We start from the raw sequence: 19,782 nt of genomic DNA on the forward strand, positions 1-19,782 counted from the left end.
TAGGTGTTCAGTGAAATAGTCTCCCAGTCTGTGTGGGGTCTCACCATTAAATAAAGGCCGCACCGGGAGCACCGGACGCAGTATATCACACCAGCTGACTCACAGGTGAAGTGTCACCTCACCTGGAAGGACTCATTTTACAGTGATTAGAGAAAATTATGCAGAGAGGGGTGTTGTTACAGGAAAATTTTTGCAAAGAGTGGAGTGTACGTGGAACATGCTGCGAGGGTGGTGGTAGAGGTAGATACATTAGGGACATTAAGAGAGTCTTAGGCACATGGATGATAGAAAAATAGAGGGCTGTGTGCAAGGTAAGTGTTAGATTGATCTTAGAGTAGGTTAAAAGGTCAGCATAACATCATGATCCAAATGTCCTGTATCTGCGTTATGTTCTGATCTACTGGCGTTGCACGTTACTAGGCCAGGGACCAGCAAACCACTGCCCTCTGCTGGTGTCCTGATTGTACTGAAATTGTTCTTGTTTTAGTGAGGAGTTCCCATTGAGCTATGTTGGCTGGAGTCAGGGCTTTATGCTTTGGCTATTGGTAGGGTTAGGTCACCCATACCAAACAGGTCAAAGGGTAGAGGCCAGACTAAGAGTGGCCCACCACTCCTCCAGGTTCGGGGGTTCAGCTCAGGGCTAACAACCCTGACTGGTCAACCAAAACTGGTAAGGAAACAGCAATGAAGAATCCTTCTATATCTGAGTATAACAGTATTCCTGAGTCTCCACCCGGATTTGCATTTCTGATAGTAAACAGAAAGGAAGCTACTGACACAATGAAGGAAGACGTGAACACCCCCCAGAGATGGAGGACCTTCATTGCTGCCTTGAACACTGAGCTGGACAATTTTATCGCTGTGGGAGTGTCACAGCAATGGGGAGGGAGGGTGGAAGTTTGCACTGGGTTCCCAGCAAGGCAACACCATTTGTAGCAGACATGCAGTAACCCTTACAGCCCACAGGTGCAGTAGAAATGTGCCCTGTGCTACAAGCAAGACTTGTGGCCCATGTTGCCAAACTAATCCTATCTCCCTACACATCCAAATCCCCCTATTCCTTGCCTGTTTATGTGTTTCTAAAAGCCTCCTATACATTGCTATCATATCTAATTCTTTAACTTCCTCTGGCAGCATATTTCCAGGCATCTACTAGTCTGTAAAACTCAACTTGTTCAGCATATCTTTAAACTTTCTGTCAGACCAAAGGACACAGGAGCAGAATTAGGCTATGAGACCCATAAGACTGCTCCATCATTCCATCGTGGCTGATTTATTACCCCTTTCAACTCCATTCTCCTGCCTTCTCCCCATAACCTCTAGCATGCTGACTAATCAAGAACCAATCCTCCTCCGCTTTAAATGAATTGACCTCCACATCCATCTGTGGCAATGTATTCCAGATTCACCACCCTCTGGCTAATGAAGTTCCTCATCTCTGTTCTAAATGAACACTCTTCTTTTCTGAGGCTGAGCCCTCTAGTCCCAGTCTTCCCCACTATAGGAAATATCCTCTCCATATCTACCCTATCTAGGCCTTTCAATATTCAATAGGTATCAATGAGATTCCACCCCACCCCCCAGTCTTCTAATGTACAAGTACAGTTCCAGAGCATCAAATGCTCCGAATACATTACCCTTTCATTCCCGGGATCATTCTCGTGAATCTCCACTGCACTCTCTTTAATACCAGCACATCCTTTCTCACATAAGAAACCCAAAACTGCTCACAGTACTCCAAGTGCAATCTGACCAATGCCTTATTAAAGCCTCAGCATTGCATCCTTCCTTTCATATGCTAGTCTTTTCAAAATGAATGCTAATATTGCATTTGCCTTTCTTACCCCCAACTCAACCTGCAAGTTAACCTTTAGGGGAATCCTGCAGAAGGACTCCCAAGTCCTTTTGCACCTTTGATTTCTGAATTTGCTCCCTGTTTAGAAAATAGTCTATGTCTTTATTCCTTCTATCAAAGTGCACATCCATATACTTCCTGACTCTGTATTGTAGCTGCCATTTCTTTGCCCATTCACCTAATCCAAGTCCTTCTGCAAACTCCTTGCTTCCTCAACACTATCTGCTCCTTCATCCTTGAAGCTATACGCTCTGGTATCTGATATTTCCACCTTCGAAAAAGACTATCTGCTCCTCAGGTTGTGACGCTCCAGAGGAAACAATCCAATTTTAATGAAATGCTGTAGCCAGAATTTCCAGTTCAAGTTTGTCATTTAACCATACATGAAAACGGAGAAACGAAACAGCTTTCCTCCAGGTCAAGGTCTAAAACACAGTACCAACAGCACACAACACATATATAGTTACGATCATTTGAATCAATTATGACTGGATTAATATCTCATCCAAAGCACAGCCCTTCAGTAATCTTTTAGGATTGATGAAAGAGCTCGGCCTGAAACCATGACTCTTTATTCCTCTCTGTAGATGCTACCTGACCGACTGAGTTCCTCCAGCATTTTGTGTTGGTAACTCTAAAATTGAACATAGGTTATGTTTTGAATATGCTGCCAAACTTATTTATGCATTCTTAATGTTATGTATAGAAACATTGTAAAGCTCTTCATATTTCTAGTAATTATGTGTAACCTCTCAGCTTCTCCTTTACGTTTTTGTCTTCACCTCATTGACAAAAGAAACAATGCAGGTCTCTTTGAAGAGTTTTATTAACATTTTCCAGTCCGTGGCATCACCTGGCAGCACAGTTCGCAATACTTCTGCATGGTAAAACATTGGATGATAATATAGTAAAAGCTAGTTGGAATGGACCGATTAAAACTGTTTACCATCATACAGGGACCTAGATCTACAGCAGTCATGACAAACTAATGCCAGTGGTCTTCAGTCAAATTTGGTCACTTGCCAAGACATATGTGCTTAGGTCAAAAAAATCTAAACATTTATTACCATTCCAATGAATGCTATAGAATTAAGTTTGACTATGTTTACTCTGAGCAGAACCTGTCAATAGCATTCAGCAGTTCCCTTCTTTGCAGTCAACTTTAACAACTGCACATTTAAACAAAAAAAAAGGCTGGCACTTATAACGTCATGGATTACTACTCCTGTGGATTCGAGTGGCACGGCAGTTTACAAGGCTTTTCTTCTCAGTCTAAAATTAAACACTATTTTGTTCCTATCATGCTAAACATTATGAGTGTTTTCAACTGGAAGGTGCTCTGGCCCAGGTGTGAATTTAGTTCCTGATTCTGGAAAAAGTAAATTGCAATGTCCCACTCATCGCCGTACTCTGACCTCCCCATCTGCCACCTGCAGTGACCGTGGTGATAAATAAATACTCCAATTCAGACAGAACCACCATTTGTGTTCCTTTCCTTATACTGTTAGTTTCCAAACGAGAGTGATGTAGAAAGTAAGTGTGGTGGCAATCTGAGCAACATTTAATCAGCGATCAGCCTCAAGACCCATTGCATTTACTTCTTGCCTGTTACGGACAACAATGTTTGCATGTGGCAATCTGTGTTGGCTTACCCTACGACATTTACAGAAGAACAAATAATTTAAATTATATTACATGCCACTTAAACGCGTGGGTTTTTTTTCCCTCTCCCAATGGATTTTTCCTGCTGGGCCATTCCCCCCATGAACACTTGGTTAAATAGCACAAAACGCTTGTATCCAGCAGGTGTACATACCTCATCTAGTGGGCACACACGCAGTATATGTTAGTGTTATGGGAGACGAAGAGAAAGCGCTGGGATATATATACACTTTTCATACAGAGCTATGCTGATATATTTTTTTTAAAAATTCAGGGACATCAGGGCGTGCAATTTGTCTATGCTCAATAGGTTATAAATCCTTTACCAGTCTCAAAAGCAATAGAAACAAAGGCCTGTTAAAAATTTCCATTCATACCACATTTCAACAGACACACGTCGAACTCTGGAGCCCTCATCTCTTCCACCATTTGCTCGATTCTCTTATCAAAGCTTCCAATAAAATTAAGAAAGTGGATGTGTCCAAATATGCTAGGCACATTTTTGTGTAAAAGGCTGGACAATGTATTAATGTATTAGCTGTGAATGACAATGTAAACGGAGAAGGTAGTGGAAGGGGGAAATAGAAAATAGCTAAAATGGATAAAACTCTCATACTTTGATCGTATGCGTTCCAAAACCCAGTCCTTTTATCTCATCTAATCTCATGTACACACATTCACCTTCTCACAGGCATACACCATACCCAGACAAGAAAGGTTACATCATAGTGAGTTTGTCTGGACAGATTCTGCCAAGTACTTTAGAATGTCTTCCTGTGGATCGCTCTGGCCCCATCTTCCTCGTACTCCTTTTTCGACACCCACATTTTCTTAAATGTATCAAGTGATGCCAGAATAGAACCACTGGAAACAATCAAAACATTGAATGAACACAAATATATTCTTGACTGTATATTAATTACTCATTTCTTTGTATTACAATTTTGAATCTTTATTTTTAGTTGCTAATTATAAGACCATAAGATATAGGAGCAGAATTAGGCCATTTGGCTCATCAAGTCTAGTCTGTCATTCATCATGGCTGATCCATTTCCCTCTCAGCCCCAAACTCCTGCTTTCTCCTGACCAATCAAAAATCTATCAATCTCTGCCTTAAATACACCCAATAACTTGGCCTCACAGCTGCCTGTGGCAACAAATTCTACCCATTCACCACTGTCTGGTTAAAGAAATCCCTCAACTCCGTTCTAAATGGATGTCCCTCTATTCCAAAGCTGTATCCTCTGGTCTTAGACTCCACCACCAGAGGAAACATCCTCTCCATATCCACTCTATCGAGGCCTTTCAACATACAATGGGTTGCAATGAGATCTAACCACTCACCATTTTTCCGTAGTTAAAAGCATTCATTTGAGTCTCTACCACCATCATCATATACTCCTCACAGTCCCTCCTTCCTTAATGTAGACGGAAAGAATTCAAACAGGGTCCAGGATTCACCTTCAGAACAAGGGAGTCACTCGTCCTGAAACGACTGCTCCCAAATCCAAAGTTTTCATTGTTCTTATACTATTTCTTATCTACTTTCTCCCACTATTTCTACCCTGCATGCTCTATGGAGGTAATGCCCTTGCAGATTCAGGCTTCAGCACCTATGCCCTATGTGAGCTGCGCACAGTTCTGCTTCTACCACAATGTACAATGGCAACCTTCTATCCTGGAGTTTTATGAAGCCACTGCTAGGCTAGTTTTAGCTCAGGCTAGTTGAGTCTGTTTCAATGCCTGGTAGAAACCGTTCACCTCTCTTCGACAAGCTCAGCTCCCTGTATCTCTCTACATTGTGGTACAGAGCACAGAATTCACCAAACCCTACTGCAAGTTTACTATCCCCTACTGCACTGCCAATCGTCACTCTGCCTGCATCACCCTTTTCCTTTCCAGATATGCACTGCTGCCCAAATGAATGCCTACTTTTCCTCCAATGAGCTGAACCCCACTTGTCAGATTACCACCCTGCACAGCAATAAAACAGCCGTCACCAAAGTCATGAATGACATCCTGTGATAGTAGTGCATTATCTCCTCACTATTTTTAATCCACCTACAATCCCGGACACTGCTGACAGGATCTGGTCAGAGATGGTGGGACTGCAATCTTCCAACTCCATTCCTATCAATACGCACGCACACACACACACACGCTCATCTCCTCCACTGAGGTCAGTTCTACTCAGAATCAGATTTATTATCACTGACCTAAACGATGTGAAATCTGTAGCAGTACATTGCAAATAAATAAATTACAAAAATACCAGCAAGTAATCTCTGCTTGGTGGAAAAAGTGAATAGAAATTGAGTCAGGGGCATGGAAGTAGGCCCTTCACCCAACTGGTCCATGGTAACCGAGAATCCGATAGGAGAGGAGATTGGACCATGGGAAAAAGGGAAGGGGGGGCACCAGGGGAGGCGATAGACGGGTGAGAAGAGTTAAGAGGATGGAGTGGGGAATAGAAGAAGGAGGAAGGGGAAGGGGAAAAAAATTACCACTAGGAGAAATCAACGTCCTTGTCATCAGGCTGGAGGCTATCCAAATACAACATGAGGTGTTGCTCCTCCACCCTGACACAGGCAGTTCATGACACAAGAGGCCCTAACATGTCAGTACGGGAATGGGAATAGGAATTAAAATGGTTGACCAGAGAAATTCCATTTTTGTCCAATGGAGTGGTGATGCTAGACAAAGCGGTCTCCCAATTTATGATGGGTCTCACCAATGTAGAGGAGGCCACATCGGGAGCACCGGTCACAGTAGACAACCCCAGCAGATCTGCAGGTGAAATGTTGCCTCACCTGGAAGGACGGTTTGGGGTCCTAAATGGAGGTGAGGAAAGAGGTGAATGGGCATCTGTAGCACTTTGGTTGCTGGTGTGTGAGTGCCAGGAGGGAAGATCAGTGGAGAGGGCCAAAAGGACAAGGGAATCACAGCGAGAGCAATCCTGCAGAAAGCAGACAGTGAGAGGGAGGTAAGGATGTGTTTGGTGGTAGGATCCCTTTGGAGATGGTGGAAGTTACGGAGAATGAATTGTTGGAGTGGAGGCTCATGGAGTGGTAGGATAGTGCAAGAGGAACTCTATCTGCGTTAAGGCAGCAGGAAGATGGGGCGAGCGCAGATGTCGAGGAAATGGAGGAGATACAGGTGAGGGCAGTATTAATGGTGGAGGAAGGAAGACCCCTTTCTTTGAAGAAGACAGACCTCTCTGATATCCTGGGAACAAACATCTCATCCTGGAAAAAGATACAGGGGAGACAAAGGAACTGAGAAAAGAGAGGGTGGGAAGAGGTATATAGTCATGATAACCTCAGGAATGGGTAGGTTCTTTTGTTGAGAAAGAAGCAGAGAGCTCGAGGGCCTTCTTGCTGGGGATAGAAATGTATAGGGAGTAGACATACATGGTGAAAATGAGGCAATCAGGGCTGGGGAATTGAGATCTTGACCTTGTCCCTGTCCCTTGAGTCTTGGCAACATCCTTGTAAATTTTTTCTGCACTCTTCCCAGTCCCAGTACATAACCATACACACCTTAAGTTTTCTTGTACTGAAATGAATTCAACAGGCTTTCCTCTCTCTTGGCCATTCCCCTACCTATCATGCTTATTCAACTTGCTGACACTGACTTCTGCTTCACTTTGCAGCCTTTCATTTTCCTCACTTGGGATCCCAGATCCTAACAATCTGGTTTAAACCCAGCCTAGTAAATCCTGCCTGCCAGGATATTGCTGCACCCCGTGCCTCCAGTTCAGATGTAACTGTTCCTCTTGTACAGGTCACCTCTGCCCCAGAACAGAGCCCAAGGGTCCATATATCTAAATCCCTGCCCTCTACACTGATTTTTCAGCCACACCTTCATTTGCCATATCCTCCTACAGTCACCCATACTACCACGTGGCATGGAATGAGACCACTACCAAGCTCTCAATATTCAGTCCACAGGACCTCACCCCTTTCTCTACCTGCATCATTTGTACCAATGTGCACGAAGACTTCTAGCTGCTCAGCTTCCCTCTGACATCCTGGACCTGGCACCTGGGAGGCAACACATCACTCTGGAGTCCCTTTTGTAACCATGTGACCACAGAATCTCCTGTCTCTCCCCCACCCCCACCATCACTAACTATTGAGTGCCCCTGACAGAAAATACATTCGTTCCAGCAGAAGGTGTCATGACATTTAAGGCTTTTACCTAATATTCCCAGTTCCTCTTTTGTTTAAAGTTGAAATTTAAACCGAGACTAAACCACAGACACCTAGGCCTTATTCAGTATTATCAGTAAATGACTGGGACGTCCTACAGGGAGTAAGTGGTCACACAGCCCATTGCTCTGTCTCCATCAAAACCAGAGACATAAAACCCAGGGTAGAAATGGCTAATACGAGGGGGCAGAATTTTAAGCTGAGTGGAGGAAAGTATGGGGGAGAATGTCAGAGGTAAGTTAGTTTGTTTTTTTAATACAGTGGATGACAGGTACATGGAATGCACTGCCAAGGGTGGTGGTAGAGGCATTAGGAACATTTAAGAGGCAGTTAGATAGGCATGTACCTGTTAGAAAAATGGAGGACTAGGTGATAGGAAAGTGTTACATTGATGGTACGGTAATTTAAACGGTCACCACAACAAAAGCGACACAGTAGTGTATTGGTTAGCACAACGTTTAGCAGTACCGGCAACCCTGGTTAAATTCCCACCAGTCTATAAGGAGTTTGTATATTCTCCCTGTGACTGCATGGGGTTCCTCCCAAATTCCAAAGATATACTGGTTAGTAGGTTAATTTTTCATTGTAACTGTTCCACGATTAGGCTAGGGTTGAATCGGGGGTTGCTGGCTGGGCAGTGCGGCTCATAGGGTTGGAAGGGCCTATTCCATGCTGTATCTCAATGAATAAATTGTGGCCCGAAGTGCCTGTGTTGTACTTTAATGTTCTATGGAATTCGATGCCACATGTAACTGTGGAGGCCAAGTCATTAGGTATATTTAAGGCAGAGGTTGATAAGATTCTTGTTTAGTCAAGGCTTGAAGGAATATGAGGAAAAGTCAGGGCTTGAAAGAATATGAAGAAAAGGCAGGAGATTGGGGCTGAGAGGGAAAATGGATCAGCCATGATGAAATGATGGAGCAGACACTATTGGCCAAATGGCCTAATTCTGCTCCTATGTTTTATGGTAAAACCAGGTGGACAGGATGGGGAGGAGAAGGTGGACAAAAACCAATTTAAAAATCTCCCAACCCAATCTATATTTGGGATTCAAAATAACACGTCAACTCTCACTAACTTAGAAAGGTGACTGTTCTCTTTGTAACATATAAATTTATATACTTTTATAATAAATATACTTTGAACTTTGATAGCTGTTTATATAGTACCTAATGAAAAGCTAAAATATATTTTGCGATTACTTCCATGATGATAAAAGGTAGTAGTCTGAAAATTGATGATGGCAGTGAAGGTGTTTGAGAATCCACACGATATTCTCCCACAAACGGGTCCTGCTGCTCTGATACTATTAAACAATGTCTAACAGCCTTTACTGTTCACAAGGCAGCTCAGTGAACCATGCCTTTGTACCAGCAAGATTACCAAGCTGCACTTTGCTCACTTTAAGCAGAGACAGTGGATGTCATGATCTACCAATGTGTACATACCCTATCCATGTTGAGTATAGTCTCTCCTGAGGAGCAGAAATCTATAAAACACAAAGAATAAACCATTTCATTGTACTTCAAGATCTCATTCTGCAACATTTTACACGCTGAAGGGACTTTGCCAAAAAAATTTAGCAATGACCTACTATAGCTCTCCAAATCATATTTGCAATAAAATGCAGTAAACTATTCTATCAATCTTTACTACAGTGTCAGGAAACTTCACCGCCACTTACACTTGTGTAACGCTGTACTATTGGACGTTATAAAACTCTAGAAGTAAAATGCTTAAAAAACTTTATTTCTAATGTCATTATGGCAAAGAAAGTCATTTCTACTTATTAATGTAAAGGGGAAACATTTGGGTTTGTTGCCTCCTCACCCTAACTCCAGTCCGTAAATGGGCAGGTGGTGAATCAGCTGTGTGATATTCATGTAATGCCACCAAAGGCAACATGAATTCAAGTGAAACAACGCTGTGCCCTTCAGCCTGTTCTCATGTTCAGACAAAGGGGGGAAGTGGGGCAGGTGGGAGAAAACATGCATGTACATGGGGGGGGGGGTCAAGACAAACAGCACATGGGCATTGCATGTTGTGCATCCTTAACTGACAATTAAATCATAAAATGTCTTTAAACTTCATACCAAAATAAAGAAGACAACTTTGTATAGGTTTGAGGCAAGATCTGATCTGTCCTCTACTTTCAGAGTGAGTTTAATGCCTAAGAAACACTCTTGGATGAAAGTACATACAATTATGATAATAGATGTATGCAATGTAAGTTAAGGGAATAATCAAAGATGGAAGAGATCATGAACTATTGTATAAAGAGATAATTAAGCCTAATCTTCAAAAGGTTAGCACAGTCACATTTGAAACAGATAAAATCGACACTAATTGTTCGTTAAACAAAATTATCATGTTGAAAATACGTTATAGTTCATAGCAGTGACGTGTATGATTGACATGTAGGCGGTATATGTTTGAGCAGCATGATTTTCAACAGGACATTAAAAGAGGAACCAAGACTGAATCTATGTGAAGTTGGGCTGTTCTTTTACAGCAAGGATTAATAAAATCTGAGCCATGCACTCCACATACCAGTTTCTTGAGCTTACCCGAGACTGAATCAAGTACTAACAAGAACAGTAACTGTACCTTTATTTTTATATCTTTTGGTGCCAATTTCTTTACTTCACTCAACAGTCTATCACCAAATCCTGCAATTCAATAGAGAATTAAAAATGTTAAATAGTTTTCAGGAAAGGTCAAATGAGGCACCAAGTCTCACAAGTGAAACATCAGTAGATTTTTCAAACACCTGGTGTACAGTGACTGATAAATCAAAGATCTATGTTGAAAATTTAAAGTAGAAAACTATAGACACAAAATATCAATAATTCAGAACAGCTGAATACATCCTAAATTCTAAAAGAAACATAGTCATAAATTGAGCAAGTTACTTTTTGTCACGCAAATGAAACCTGTCTTCGTTTTAACTGTGTGATCAACTCTTACTTTGATTCTCATAAAATGGGTTGAAGTGCTTTGTCTGTGCTGCTACACATTTGACTTTACTACAGAGGACATAATGAACAAATGAATTTATTACTATAGGAAACAAAAAAACCACTGTCCAGTGCTATACTACTAGATTCACAGATATTACCAATCAGTTTGATCAAGTCCAACTCCTGAAGATCTAAAGAAAGATTGTAACTAATATAATTGTAACCAATTTATAGAAAGCACTGTATTGATAGAACGTGGTTTAATACCTCAAAACATCCCAAAGTGGTTTAAATTTGGCTACTACTTCAGTGCAGGAAATGCAGCAACTAATATGCACATAGCTTGGTGATAATGACCTGTTACTCTGGTCCCAGTGATGTCGGTCCTGGAATATGTACTAGCCAAGACACTGGGAAAGTGTCCTCGTTGTCTATTTGCAAACTATACTATTGGATCTTTCATTATTGGACACAGCTTATAATGGTTCTTCTAGAAGAGGATTCCTTCAATGTGAAGGGCCAGAGTCCGAAGTCTAGAAGGTTAATATAACTGAAAACAGAAATGGGAAAAGGCCGGCGGGGGGGGGGGGGGGGGAAGAACAGCTTGCAGTGTCCCAAAGCATACACAGACAAAGGAATTATACACTTTCTAATACCTCACTGCAACCAGAAATAGCAAACATTTTCAAAGATAGAAGTAGAGGCAAGTAGAGCCTTCAAAAGACGTTTTGAATTAATTTTACTGATGAAAATTAGAAGTCCAAATGCTGGATATCTGGCATGGTTTCAGACTTAAATGTTCATTGTTTCTTTCCACAGATGCTACCGGACCTATTGATGTTACCAGCATTTTCTGTTTATTTTGTTTACTTTATTCCTTTTCACGATATATCTCAAAAAGACACCCTCAAGAAAACAGACAAATCTTTCATTTTTTTGGAGTCTGCAATGGGAAGCATTGTTGTGCAACTGAAGAGCAATTGCTCAGTTCCACAATATCCCAATTCTAGTGCTAAACAGTAGGTAAGGTAACTAGTTGTGCATTCTATTATTGTATTACCCTGTATTACCTCAATGTATTGTGTAATGATTTGATCTGTAGGAACAGTATGCAAGACAAGTTTTTCACTGTATCTCAGTACATGTGACAATAATAAACTAGTGCTGATTTGCTTGTTGCATCAACGTGCTAGCAGCACAGTGGAAAGAATGAGATAACAGCAGATTTATGCACAAGTACTACCTTTGCCTAATTTTTGCATCATTAACCTGTATTAGCTACTTTGGTGAATATGCCAAAGTTAGATCTATTATGGTAGAAAAATCAGAATCATACTTCTTAAGGGTAATAAATCTCATTAAGACAATCTCCATGTAAATCTTTTCATATTTTATGTTTATGCTGGAATAGCTACAATTTAATTATATTTCCTCTCATTGTATCCTACATCTCTGCCCTTCACTATTGGAAGTAAACAATCTCTTCCTCATGAACAACTTTCACAGGGGACACTTGGGAATAGACAAGATCAGTGGCATTAGCAGGATTTTCTGTTCACTAATTTTATTGAAACTGATAACTGACATTTATAAAGGTGTACTCTTTCTGACTATTCAAGACAAAATGGGAGATTTTCGTCTCGAAAAAACAACACTCGTCCCTTCAGCAAGACCTATACTAATTACAAAATATCTTTACATTTTGCTCAGAGTGCTATATTTTATGTAAATACATTCAAGGCGAATTCATTCCCTGTAACAACTGTCAAAGATGATAACTATTAATAGCCGGTTCCTTAAAACTTTTAGCTATAATTGTGCTTAAATTTCACAACAAGTGGTTGTGATTAATGAGCAAGCCATGTGGCAGCTCAACTTTATAATCTGGAAAAATAAAGAAAACCTCATTAAGATATAAGAAAATTTAAACTGCATCAAAAATAAAGCACAAAGAAACAAAGACATAACAACCAGGACTTAAAAGGAATGATTGTAAGCAACTAAAGGCAGGGTTAACTTAACGCAGTGAGCAACATTTTACACCTGTCAGGAATTAAGCCACATTAACTGTAAAAATACCTGGAACAATCAGCTACACAAGATGGTAAAACCAAAAAATATTCACAAGGTCCCTGTACATATAATGGGGGCCCACGTCCGTAGCCAGCCACATTTCAGTAATTCAGGTGCTCATCCAGATGCTTCTTACCTGCCTCCACCCTCCAGATGACAACCAGTCTTCGGGTCAGATCTCGTCTGTCCCATTTGCTATGGCCTCCCATTCTAGACACCTCTGCCACGGGATAACGTTTCTTGCCACCTATCTCCTTTCTAAGCCTCTGCTGGTGCAATAATTGGCAACACCATTCATTTGCTCAGATATTATACTTGGCGCAATGAAATCTGACACACACTTTATTCTGCACTGTTATTGTTTTACTCTGCACTACCTCAATCACTGTTGATCTGTGTGAATGGCTTGCAAGACAAGCTTTCCCACTACACCTCAGTACATGTTACACTAATACACCAATTTACCAACATGGTTGTGAATACTGAAGCATGAATAATGGCACAAATACAATAAATTACCTAAATACCCCTATCTTAAAAAAAGCCTGTAAATTTTCTGGTTGGGACAAAAGACAGCAGTGTAAAGAAAAGGCACAGTGCTGGCAAAATCAAGCACCTTTATTTCTTCATCCTTTCACTAAAGAAATGCTTTGAGGATTTAATTTGCAGTTCAAATGATAACAAGCTGAGGAGTTGATCTGTTATTAGTTCTTACAAATATTAAAATTCCCACTGTCTGCTGATATTGAACAGTATTTCCACAGTTTCCTCTTCTTGTCCGCACAACTTGGCTTCCTCCCAGACAAGAGAGAAATTACAGCTTGAGCTAACATTTTTTTCCACTATTGCTATCACCTGAGGCAGCCTAACTGAGACAAAAGAAAATCTAAATGAACCCTCTTCAAGAACCAAAGAAAACCAGATGTAGAGAGTGCTTTATATAACAATCACACCTGACTTTTTATTCAACATTGCTCTAGTTGCGATGAAAGTGCAATGTGCAATTCTCTGGGTGTGGTTTGTCACATGATGAGCCCCTGATTTATACATGCTTTGTGAGAATTTTCCTTCATCATGACTACTAGGATGGCTTGTCAGCTAACAGATTGTTCTGAAACCAAAAGCAGCAATAAATCCATACCAAAAATTAGCAAGATCACAAACAGAGCCTCAGACACAAATCAGTAAGCCTTCTAGGTGCCATAAGCAAAACCTCGCCTTCTATGTTATGAAATGTTACTTATTTGCTTGCACTTTGACTACAGTCATCAGCACTGTGAGATTTTTAAGTTTCTGCTCAAAGCTTGTACAGAATTTTCATTTCTACTGTTTAAACTTAGCATTGTATACACAATTCCAGGGAGGAAGAGGTTATTCTTTCCCAGAGAACACTTAAGCACCATTCAATAGGGACTGGGACAGGAAATTGCACCCCCCCCCCACCTCCTCCTTTACCATTTCCCATTCCTGTTTCCCTCTCTCACCTTATTTTCTTACCTACCCATCAGCTCCCTCTGGTGCTCCTCTTCCTTCCCTTTCTTCCATTGTCTTTTGTCCTCTCCTATCAGATTCCCCCTCCTCCAGCCCTTCACCTCCTCCCCCCTCCCAATTTCGCCTACTTCTTCCTCCCCTCCCCCCACCTTTCTTCTCCCCTTCCTATCCAGTCCTGATGAAGGATCTCGGCCCCAGCCATCGACTGTTTACTTCCAGAGATGTTGCCTGGCCTGCTGAGTTCCTCCAGCAGTTTGTGTGTGCACCATCATTCTGTTGCAATGCTAGATAGGAACTCCCTACTGTTGCAAGCTGTGCTTCTATCAATCACAGTACTGTGCAAAAGTCTTAGGCACTCCAGATTTTCTAATATAAATTTCATTCTAGATGGTTTATTTGTCTTCTGCATTGGTGTGTCAGTAGAAAAGAGTAAATTTTAGATTTTCATTTTCTAAAAAATTAAATGTTAGAGAATTTTTTTGTATTTTGTTAAAGAGAGTAACATATTAATAGATCACTTTTCAAATAAAAACTTGTTTACCTTTTAGATATATAGCCCAGTGCATGATTAAATAAAGATAAGTGACAGGAGGAGAAGATGGTGGCGTGACGCAGCGCGCAGCGGCCACTCCGGTGGTGATGTCTGCTTTTGTCAAGGAGGGTGCCGTGCACAATCCTGATTTGATGGAGACGGACGTGAGAGCATGGAGGAACATCTGGTGAAACTTCTGAAATGCCTGCTTCGCTGCTGCTGTTACTGTGTGATCCGAAATCTCTGGAGGAGAAGGCCCCGAGTCCTCGGCTTTGCTTGTTGCTCGGCGGCCGGGGCGGGGTCAAAGCGCTTGGCAGATGATGGTGCTCGGAGAGGCTGTGTCGGAGGCTCGAAGTTTTCAGACGGACTCAGAGTCCGCTGCAGTCGGGTGCTTCCAATGGCGCTGCATCTGCAAGTTTGCGGCACTTGGAGGTTCATGGCAGGGAGAATTTCTCCCTTCTACCACCTGTGTGAGATGATGAGGCTATCGGGACTTTGAGGCTTTTTTTTTTTACCGTGCCCATGGTCTCCTCTTTATCAAATTATGGTATTGCTTTGCACTGTTGTAACTATATGTTATAATTATGTAGTTTTGTAAGTTTTAGTCTTGGTTTGTCCTGTGTTTTCTTGTGATATCATTCTGGAGGAACGTTGTATCATTTTTTAATGCATGCATTTCTAAATGACAATAAACGAGGACTGAGTGTCCTCATACTCTAATCTAATCTAGTAACAAATGATCAAAAACATAGCGAGTTGAATGAACTAAACTGGTAGAAGGAACCAAACTAAAAGATGAGGGTGTGGCAGATCAAATCATCACGGCTAGAGTGAGCACAGCAAGAAAACACCATGTGGTTATCCTGCATCAGCAAGGTTTCCCTCAAGCAGAAATTTTGTGACAGACAAGAGTTTCAAGATGTGCTGTCCAACTCTTCTGAAGAAGCACAACGAAACGGGCAAAGTTGAGGACGGAAATGCAGTGGTCGGCCACAGAAACTGAGTGCAGCAGCTGAGAGAGACATCAAACTGACGTCCCTTCTGAATCGGAAGTCGAGACCTGCTATCAGCTCTGAACTCGTAGAAACCACTGCTCCAGGTAGAAACCACCTACACTCCTCTACAGTCCCAAGAAACCTTGTCAATAGTGGTATTCGTGGAAGAGTTGCTGCCAAAAAGCCAAGTGGAAACAAAGCCAAGAGACTCACCTATGTGCAAAAACACAAGGACTGGGGTGCTGAAAAGTGGCAGCAAGTGCTCAAGACTGATGAGCCAAAATTTTGAATTTTTGGCTCAAACAGGTGATAGTTTGTCTATATAAGAGCTAGAGAACACTAATAAAAGGCCAAGGTCATAAAGAACTATCTTCAGAGAAGAGATGAACAAAGAGTTCTGCAACAATGGTATGGGCTCCACAGAGCCAGGAGCGGCTGATTTAAAAAGCTGGTCATGAGCAGCGAGGAAAACAGACCTTCCAGGTCTGAGGAGGCGCGGCAGGTGAAGGAGATAACTCAAATTATCAGCTGATATAAGCAAGGGAGCGGCCTGTCGGGGAGCGGCCTTGTCGAGGGAAGTGCCTTGCGAGAGAAGTGCGAGTCTTTGGCTCGAGAGTCTTCGGCGAGGAGGCTGAGAGAGGAGACTACGCCACAGTTGGAGAGGTTGAGAAGTGGTGAAGAGATGACCGCTAGGCTGATTCAGTGTGCTGCGTGCATGATGTGGGAGCTCAGGGACACTGATAGTGCCTCTGGATCCTACACCTGTGGAAAATGTGTCCAGATTCAGCTCCTGAAGGACCGTGTTGCAGCACTAGAGAGGAAACTGGATGACCTTAGGTTCATCCGGGAAAACGAGTGTTTTCTGGACAGGACCTACAGTGAGGTCGTTACACCGAGGATACTGGAAAAGAGAAGGGGACGACGAGGAGCAAGGAAAGGATGCTTGAAGTACAGGAGACCCGGGAGATGTGCCGCTCGTAAAAAGGTTCTCCCTCTTGGAAGCTTCGGGACAGAAGATGATGCCAGCCTGAGAGGCGGTCAGGTCTGCGAGTCAACAATTGGCGCTGAAGCAAAGCCGAAGAGACAGACGTCAGGCAGAGCCGTGGTAGTAGGGGACTCCATAGTGAGAGGTACAGAAAGGGGTTTCTGTGGCAACAGGTGAGATTTAAGGATGGTGTGTTGCCTCCCTGGTGCCGGGATCCAGGATGTCACGGACCGATTGCAGGGAATCCTCAAGAGTGAAGGTGAACATCCGGAAGTGGTGGTGCATGTCGGCACAAATGACATGGGGAAGAAGAGGAAAGACATTCTACAGCGTGACTTCAGAGAACTCGGAAGAAGGCTGAAAAGCAGGACTTCCAGGGTGGTTATCTCCGGTTTGCTTCCAGTTCCTCGTGCTGGAGTGGACAAGAACAGGGAGATAATGGATCTGAATGTGTGGCTGAGGAACTGGTGCAGGAAGCAAGGATTTACATTCTTGGACCACTGGGGTATGTTTCGGGGTAAGGATGAATTGTACAAAAGGGACGGGTTGCACCTTAATAGGCGGGGCACCAGCATTCTGGCAGGCAGGTTTGCCACAGCAACACGGGTGTGTTTAAACTAAGAAGTGGGGGGGAGGGGACGAACTGGAAATATAAGGATGGCGATAAAGGGAAAGTGAGAATAAGAAAAGTTAAGAAAGACAGCAGAATCAACAGAGCAGAAAGCTCAAGAAGGGATCGTACAGTATGGCCAAGTGAAATAGGAATTGATATGGGAGGTGAGGGGAGTAATGAATTAAAAGTATTGTATATGAATGCACGGAGTATAAGAAATAAAGTGGATCAGCTTGAGGCACAGTTGGAAATTGGTAAGTATGATGTTGTGGGAATAACAAAGACATGGCTTCCAGTGGACAGGGTCTGGGAAATGAATATTCAAGGGTATACGTCCTATCGAAAGGACAGACTGATGGGCAGAGGGGATGGGGTGGCTCTGTTGGTGAGGAATGATATTCGGTCCCTTGCGAGGGGAGACATAGAATCAGGAGATGTAGAGTCAGTATGGATAGAACTGAGAAATTCTAAGGGTAAAAAGACCCTGATGGGAGTTACCCACAGGGCCCAAACAGTAGTGTGGATGTAGGGTATAAGTTGAATCAAGAGTTAAAATTGGCATGTCACAAAGGTAATGCTACAGTTGTTATGGGGGATTTCAACATGCAGGTAGACTGGAGGAATCAGGTTGGTACTGGACCCCAAGAAAGGGAGTTTGTGGAGTCCCTCCGAGATGGATTCTTAGAACAGCTTGTACTGGATCCTATCAGAGAGAACGCAATTCTAGATTTAGTGTTGTGCAATGAACCGGATTTGATCAGGGACCTCGAGGTAAAGGAGCCATTAGGAGGTAGTGACCATAATATGATAAGTTTTAATCTACAATTTGAGAGGGAGAAGGGAAAATTGGAAGTGTCAGCATTACAGTTGAACAGAGGGAACTATGGTGTTATGAGGGAGGAGCTGGCCAAAGTTCAATGGAACAATACCCTAGCAGGGATGACAGTGGAACAGCAATGGCGAGTGTTTCTGGGAATAATGCGGAAGGTGCGGGATCAGTTCATTCCAAAGAGGAAGAAAGATCCTACGGGGAGTAAGGGGAGGCTGTAGCTGACAAGGGAAGTAATGGACAGTATAAAAATAAAAGAGAAGAAGTATAACATAGCAAAGATGAGTGGGAAGCCGGAGGATTGGGAAACTTTTAAAGAGCAACAGAAGGTAACTAAAAAGGCAATATATGGAGAAAAAATGAGGTACGAAGGTAAACTAGCCAAGAATACATAGGAGGATAGTAAAAGCTTCTTTAGGTATGTGAAAAGGAAAAAAATAGTTAAGACCAAAATTGGGCCCTTGAAGACAGAAGCAGGTGAATTTATTAAGGGGAACAAGGAAATGGCAGACGAGTTGAACAGGTACTTTGGATCTGTCTTCACTAGGGAAGACACAAAACAATCTCCCAGATATAACAGTGGCCAAAGGACCTAGGGTAATGGATGAACTGAAGGAAATTTATATTAGGCAGGAAATGGTGTTCGATAGGTTGTTGGGTCTGAAGGCTGATAAGCCCTCGGGACCTGATGGTCTGCATCGCAGGGTACTTAAGGAGGTGGCTTTAGAAATCGTGGATGCATTGGTAATCATTTTCCAATGTTCTATAGATTCAGGATCAGTTCCTGTGGATTGGAGGGTGGCTAATGTTGTCCCTCTCTTCAAGAAGGGAGGAAGAGAGAAAACAGGGAATTATAGACCGGTTAGCCTGACGTCAGTGGTGGGGAAAGATGCTGGAGTCAATTATAAAAGATGAAATTATGACACATCTGGATAGCAGTAACAGGATAGGTCCAAGTCAGCATGGATTTATGAAGGGGAAATCGTGCTTGACTAATCTTCCGGAATTTTTTGAGGATGTAACTATGAAAATGGACAAGGGAGAGCCAGTGGATGTAGTGTACCTGGACTTTCAGAAAGCCTTTGATAAAGTCCAACATAGGAGATTAGTGGGCAAAATTAGGGCACATGGTATTGGGGGCAGAGTACTGACACGGATTGAAAATTGGCTGGCTGACAGAAAACAAAGAGTAGCGATTAACGGGTCCCTTTCGGAATGGCAGGCGGTGACCAGTGGGGTACCGCAGGGTTCAGTGCTGGGACTGCAGCTGTTTACAATATATATTAATGATTCAGATGAGGGAATTAAAAGTAACATTAGCAAATTTGCGGATAACACAAAGCTGGGTGGCAGTGTGAAATGTGAGGAGGATGTTATGAGAGTGCAGGGTGACTTGGACAGGCTGGGTGAATAGGCAGATGCATGGCAGATGCAGTTTAATGTGGATAAATGCGAGATTATCCACTTTGGTGGTAAAAACAGGAAGGCAGATTATTATCTAAATGGAGTCAAGTTAGGAAAAGGGTAAGTACAACGAGATCTAGGTGTTCTTGTACATCAGTCACTGAAAGCAAGC

General features: G+C 42.4%; 1 protein-coding gene across 1 annotated transcript in view; it reads right to left on the minus strand.

Moving 5' to 3' along the window:
- Positions 1 to 2,538: 2,538 nt before the first annotated feature.
- The window catches only part of LOC134358789 (alpha-centractin), a 55,392-nt gene continuing 38,148 nt past the window's right edge, over positions 2,539 to 19,782 (minus strand). The window contains exons 9-11 of the mRNA XM_063071282.1: positions 10,336 to 10,397; positions 9,177 to 9,217; positions 2,539 to 4,381 (exon numbers count right to left, since the gene is read on the minus strand). Coding sequence (XP_062927352.1) covers positions 4,279 to 4,381; positions 9,177 to 9,217; positions 10,336 to 10,397 — 206 coding nt within the window. The 3' untranslated portion in view covers positions 2,539 to 4,278. The remainder of the gene's footprint in view (positions 4,382 to 9,176; positions 9,218 to 10,335; positions 10,398 to 19,782) is intronic.

The sequence above is a fragment of the Mobula hypostoma genome, chromosome 19 (genome assembly GCF_963921235.1).
Source record: "Mobula hypostoma chromosome 19, sMobHyp1.1, whole genome shotgun sequence".
In the NCBI taxonomy this organism is placed as follows: domain Eukaryota; kingdom Metazoa; phylum Chordata; class Chondrichthyes; order Myliobatiformes; family Myliobatidae; genus Mobula; species Mobula hypostoma.